A 5,449-nucleotide genomic window follows, 5' to 3' on the forward strand; every position below is an offset into this window, starting at 1 on the left:
TATAAATTATTACATATGCCTGAGTGGTTTTTTTTGTTGTTGTTTCTGTGTTTTTTAAAAAGCTAAAGTAGATAAAGAGAAATACTTTTAACTGATAGTATATGGAGGGGATTATAATCAATGTAATGAAACAAGTTATATGAATTGTTAAATGTGAAACTGATGATGTGCCCTGTAAACTTTCACTCAAGCCACGATAAAAACCTTAAATTAAAAAAGAAAAGAAATTACCCATGTTCAACCATTTCAAGAGGCAGCATATAACAAGAGCCAATGATACTGAAGTAAGAAGTCCAAGGTACATTGAAGGTATTATCAAAGAACAAGACACCAAGAATTACTGGGATATAAATTGAAATATTTCAGCAAACTAATGCAGCACTGGATGCACTCACTTATCTATGCCAGGAAATTTGGAATACAATTATCTAGCCAACTGATTTAAACAGATCCATATTTGTGGCCATTGCAAAAAGAGGTGACCCAAAGGAATGCGGAAATCATTGGACAATACAATTGATATCCCATGCAACTTTAGTTTACTAAAGGTAATCCAAAAAAGGCTGCAACCATACATTGACATAGATCTACCAGAGGTTCAAGCCTGTTTCAGAAGAGAACGTGGAACAAGGGATATCATTGTTGATGTCAGATGGATCTTGGCTGAAAGCAGAGAATACCAGAAAGATGTTTACCTGTACTTTTTTGACTACGCAAAGCCTTTCAACTGTGTGGATCATGACAAGCTATGGACAACATTGCAAAGTATGACTATTCTGGAACACTTAATTGTGCTCATGAGGAATCTGTATATAGAAAAGATGCAGTTGTGTGAACACAAAAAGAGAACACCCGAATGGTTTAAAAAGAGGAAAGGTGTGTGCCAGGGTTGTATTCTTTTACAATATTTATTCAATCTGTGTGCTGAGCAAATAATCTGAGAAGCTGTATTATATAAAGAAAAATGTGGCATCAGGATTAGAGGAAGATTCATTAACAACCTATAATATGCAGATGATATAACCTTGTTTCCTGAAAATAAGGAGGATTTAAAATACTTATTGATGAAGATCAAAGACATGGCCTTCAATATGGGTTACATCTCAATATAAAGAAAAATAAAAAATTTCTCACTGCTGGACCAATAAACAACATTCTTATTAATGGAGAAAAGATTGTAGTTGTCAAAGACTTCATCAACACTCATGGGAACAGCAATCAAGAAATTAAACAATGTATTTCATTTGGCAAATCTGCTGCACAAGATCTTGTTGAAGACAAAGGATGTCAGTTTGAGGGCTATGGTGTGCCTTTCCCAAGCCATGGTATTTTCAATAAATTCATATGCATGTGAAAGTTGGACAGTGAATAAGGAAGACCATAGAAGAATTGCTGCATTTGAGTTAAGGTGTTGGAGGAGAATATTGAAAGTGCCATCGACTGCCAAAAGAGCAAACCGATCTGTGTTGGAAGAAGTATAGCCTGAGTGCTCCTTAGAAGCCAAAATGGCCAAACTTTGCTGTTCATACTTCAGACATATTATCAGGAGGGCCTAGTCACTAGAGAAGGGTGTCATGCTTGGTAAAGTGGAGGGGAGGAAGACCCCCAACAAGATGGATTAGTACAGTGGTGGCAGTGATGGGCTCAGGCATAGCAATGATTGTGAGGTTGGTCCAGGACTGGGCAGCATTTCCTTCTGTTGTGCATTGGGTCATTATGAGTCGGTACTAAATCGATGGCACCTAACAACAACAACAACAAGGCATATGGATAATATCCTATGACAGACGGTTGTTGTTGTTGTTAAGTGCCATCGAGTCGGTTCCAACCCATAGCGACCCTGTACAGGGTTTCCGAGGGTGTAAATCTTTATGGGAGTAGAAAGCCTCATCTTTCTCCCACGGAGCAGCTGGTAGTTTCGAACCGCTGACCTTAAGGTTCGCAGCCCGATTCGTAACCACTACGCTACCAGAGCTCCATATGACAGACAGTAGTGTATTTCAAAATAGGTCTTGAAATATCCATTTTGGCTGTCTTTCCTGAGCTAGTAAACCATACAATTGTCTGATTCAAAATGGCAAATGCCAGTCTATTTCGGCTCACTAACCATAAGGTCAGTAGTTCAAACCCACCAGCCACTACTCAGGGACTCTATACTGGGTTTTTTTGAGTCAGAACTGACTCAGCACCACTTAACAACAACAGCAATGCCTAAGATAGAGTCCTGGTGTGTCACTGTAGGATAAGCACTGGAATGATAACCATGAGGTTGGCAGTTCAAACCCACAAGCCACTCTTTGGAAACCCTATACAGGGTCACTGTGAGTTAGAACTGACTCAAGGCACTTAACAAAAACAAAAACAACAACAATGCTTAAGATATCCATTTTCACAATTGTTATGTTTGAGCCATTGTTGCTGTCACTGTACTAATCCATCTCATTAAAGATCTTCCTTTCTTTCACTGACCCTCTACTTAACCAAGCATGATACCTTTCATCAGAGCTTGCTCCTTCCTGACAACGTGTCCAATTTATGAGACAAGGTCTCACCTTTCTCAGTTCTAGGGATAATTATGACTGTATTTCCTCCAAGACAGATTTGTTTGTTCTTCTGATAGTTCATCGTACTTTCAATAGTCTTCGCCAACACCATCATTAAAATGTATCAATTTTTCTACAGTCTTATTGATTCATTGCAACTATCTTTTTTTCAACAATATTGTTGGGTAAAGGTGTGAGAGGCTCAAAAATTGACCAGGAGATAGGTCTCAAGACAAAGGGGAAACTAGACTACTCAGTTCAGTCATAATCTTGAGGGGAACTAGTCCATCCACATCTGGACTATGTTTTGCATGACTTCTCAGACTCTAATATTGCTCAGGTCCACACCCAAACCACAGAGATTTAGCAAATGGGGTAGTTTAAGGGCTAAGCTTCACATAAGTGAAGCCATCTTGTTAGGCTTTAATGGAGTGGAGCCATTTTGGAGAGTTTGGGTCTTAACTCTACACATGTGAACCTCACCAGATGGATTACACAGGAATCAAATTGATTCAATGCAGAGGTAAAGAGAAGACAAATTAGGAACAAGTAGTAATTTTGCTTTCTCTTGCCAGCAACTGATAGCTCCTAGGTCATTTTGAGGTGAATATCAACACTAGCTTAAGAACTTAATAGTTGAAGAATAAATACTGGTTGAAGTATGCTGGTCACATATAATCGTACGAGAAAATTCAGCTCTTCTCAAAAACCAAAAACACCAGAGAGTTGAGGGGTTTACAGTCGCTTTTAAAAAAAACTCAATAAAGTCTATATCACTATTGTTGCCACGCTTGAGCCCATTGATGCTGCCATTTTGCCAATCCATCTCGCTGCGGGTCTTCCTCTTTTTCTCTGACCCTCCACCTCACCATACATGATATCCTTCTCCAGTGACTGGTCCCTCCTGACAATATGTCTGAAGTATGAGAGACGAAGTTTGGCCATCTTGGCCTCCAAGGAGCACTCTGGGTGCACTCCTTCCAACACAGATCTATTTGTTCTTTTGGCAGCCCATGGCACTTTAAAAATTCTCCTCTAACACCATAACTCAAAAGCGTCAATTATTCTATGGTCTTCCTTATTAAGAATAGGTTAAAAAAGAAAAAGTCCACAGAGGATGAAACCTGCTATGAGTCTCTTGTTTTTTAAATATGAATCTAGGAAACATTTTCTTGGTGGTATAAATGGTTAACGTGCTCAGTTGCTAACTGAAAGTTTGATGATTCAAGTCCACCAGATGTGCCTTGGTAAAAAGGCCTGGCAATCTACTTCCAAAAAAGCATCTGTGAAAAGCCCTATGGAGTAGAGTTCTACTCTGACACACATGAAGTTGCCATGAGTCAGAATCAAGTCAACAATAACTGTTGTTGCATTCCATTGAGTAAGTTCCGACTCACAGCATCCTTATATAAGGGTTCCAAGAGCAGCATATGGGTTTGAACCTTGAGGTTAGCAGTTCAGTGCTTATTCTATAGCACCACACCAGGGCTCAAAAAACAATTAGTAAGTAAGAAAATATTTCTTAAAAATATTGGTTCTTAAGCAGTGCAAGAGGAAGTTTATAGGTTGACTATCAAATACAACTAATAATTTAAAAAATGATCAGTGGAGTAAAGGTTAATGACAATAGTCACTGCATAACTTCCTAACTTTTGCTCTTCCCAAAACATTAAATATGAAGATTTAAAGGCAGGATATTAAGGAGGAAACAAGGGGAGAATCTTTACATCTGTCCATGATGGTAGACTCACACATCAACACCTTCTGTTCAGCTGATCTTTCTTTAACATATTCTCTATGTCTGGGCAAAAGAACATCCAGATGGGGAAAGTATATTGGACCCAAAGGAATGACATGTTTGACTTGTAGAGAGAGTGGTCCCATGGTTATAATTTAAAAAATGACCTATGCATTTGAAGAAAATTAGCCAATTCTTTTTGCATTAGTTGTTGAATAAATGTACCTAAGAACCACAAAATATGCTATCATATCTTACTAATGCCCTATATGCTCAATGTTGTTGCTATTAAGTGCCATCGAATTGGTTCTGACTCATAGTCAACCCTGCAGAGGATTTAAATTTTCATGATAGAATACTTCTAGATAGTAAAGAGGAACAAGAAAATCCACATTACATAATGCTCTCTTGTAACATCTCTACTCACCTTACCAAAAACCACATGAAATTTAGACAGAAACTATGGCTAATGATCTCCAACGGAAAAAATATATAAGTTAAATTTATGCAAACAATGTATTCAGCAAAACTGATTGCAATCAAACTTTGAAAACGTCTTTGAAGGAATAGTTTAAATATCTAAAAATGTTTCTTTTATAAGATGAAAATCATTCATACCTGGAATGTTATATAAAAAGTCCCATAGTTGTTCTTCTTCCATGTAGCTCACAAAAACATTTCCAAATATTTCAGGAGAAAAATTACAATTGTACAGTACTTTGAAAATGGCTTCTGTTAAGCTGGACCCTTGGTTCACGTTCTTCTCTTCAACAGAAACTTGGTCTTCAAAAGTATGTGCTTAAAAAGAATAAATTTATTTATTAAGGTCAGTATTAATGACTGATTTAATTTTTTTTTCATGTGAAATGTATTTGAATAATATTTATATCATTTTTTAAAATTTTCAGTTCAGTATTCTATCTAACCCGTTTTTGTTTCTAAAATAGTCAAGGATATTTGTAAAGAAGAAAAAGAAAATCTTTGTAAGAAGGACCACAATGATATCACTTCAAAGAACTATTCCAGCTTCTCTGCACATCAGAATCTTTTTTTTTTCTTAAAACACTTTGTTTTTTTCTTACTTAAAAATACATGCTCAGGAACAACAAACAAGATGGCGGATCGGGTGGACGTATAGCAGAGAGCTCTGCCAACAACAACACAGAAT

At 37.2% G+C, this 5,449-nt stretch overlaps 1 protein-coding gene across 1 annotated transcript in view; it reads right to left on the reverse strand.

The window, feature by feature from the left end:
* The window catches only part of KIAA0825 (KIAA0825 ortholog), a 645,731-nt gene that overhangs the window by 437,800 nt on the left and 202,482 nt on the right, over positions 1–5,449 (reverse strand). Inside the window, exon 13 of the mRNA XM_006867876.1 lies at positions 4,900–5,064. Coding sequence (XP_006867938.1) covers positions 4,900–5,064 — 165 coding nt within the window. The remainder of the gene's footprint in view (positions 1–4,899; positions 5,065–5,449) is intronic.

Source organism: Chrysochloris asiatica, unplaced genomic scaffold (genome assembly GCF_000296735.1).
Source record: "Chrysochloris asiatica unplaced genomic scaffold, ChrAsi1.0 scaffold00111, whole genome shotgun sequence".
Lineage (NCBI taxonomy): Eukaryota > Metazoa > Chordata > Mammalia > Afrosoricida > Chrysochloridae > Chrysochloris > Chrysochloris asiatica.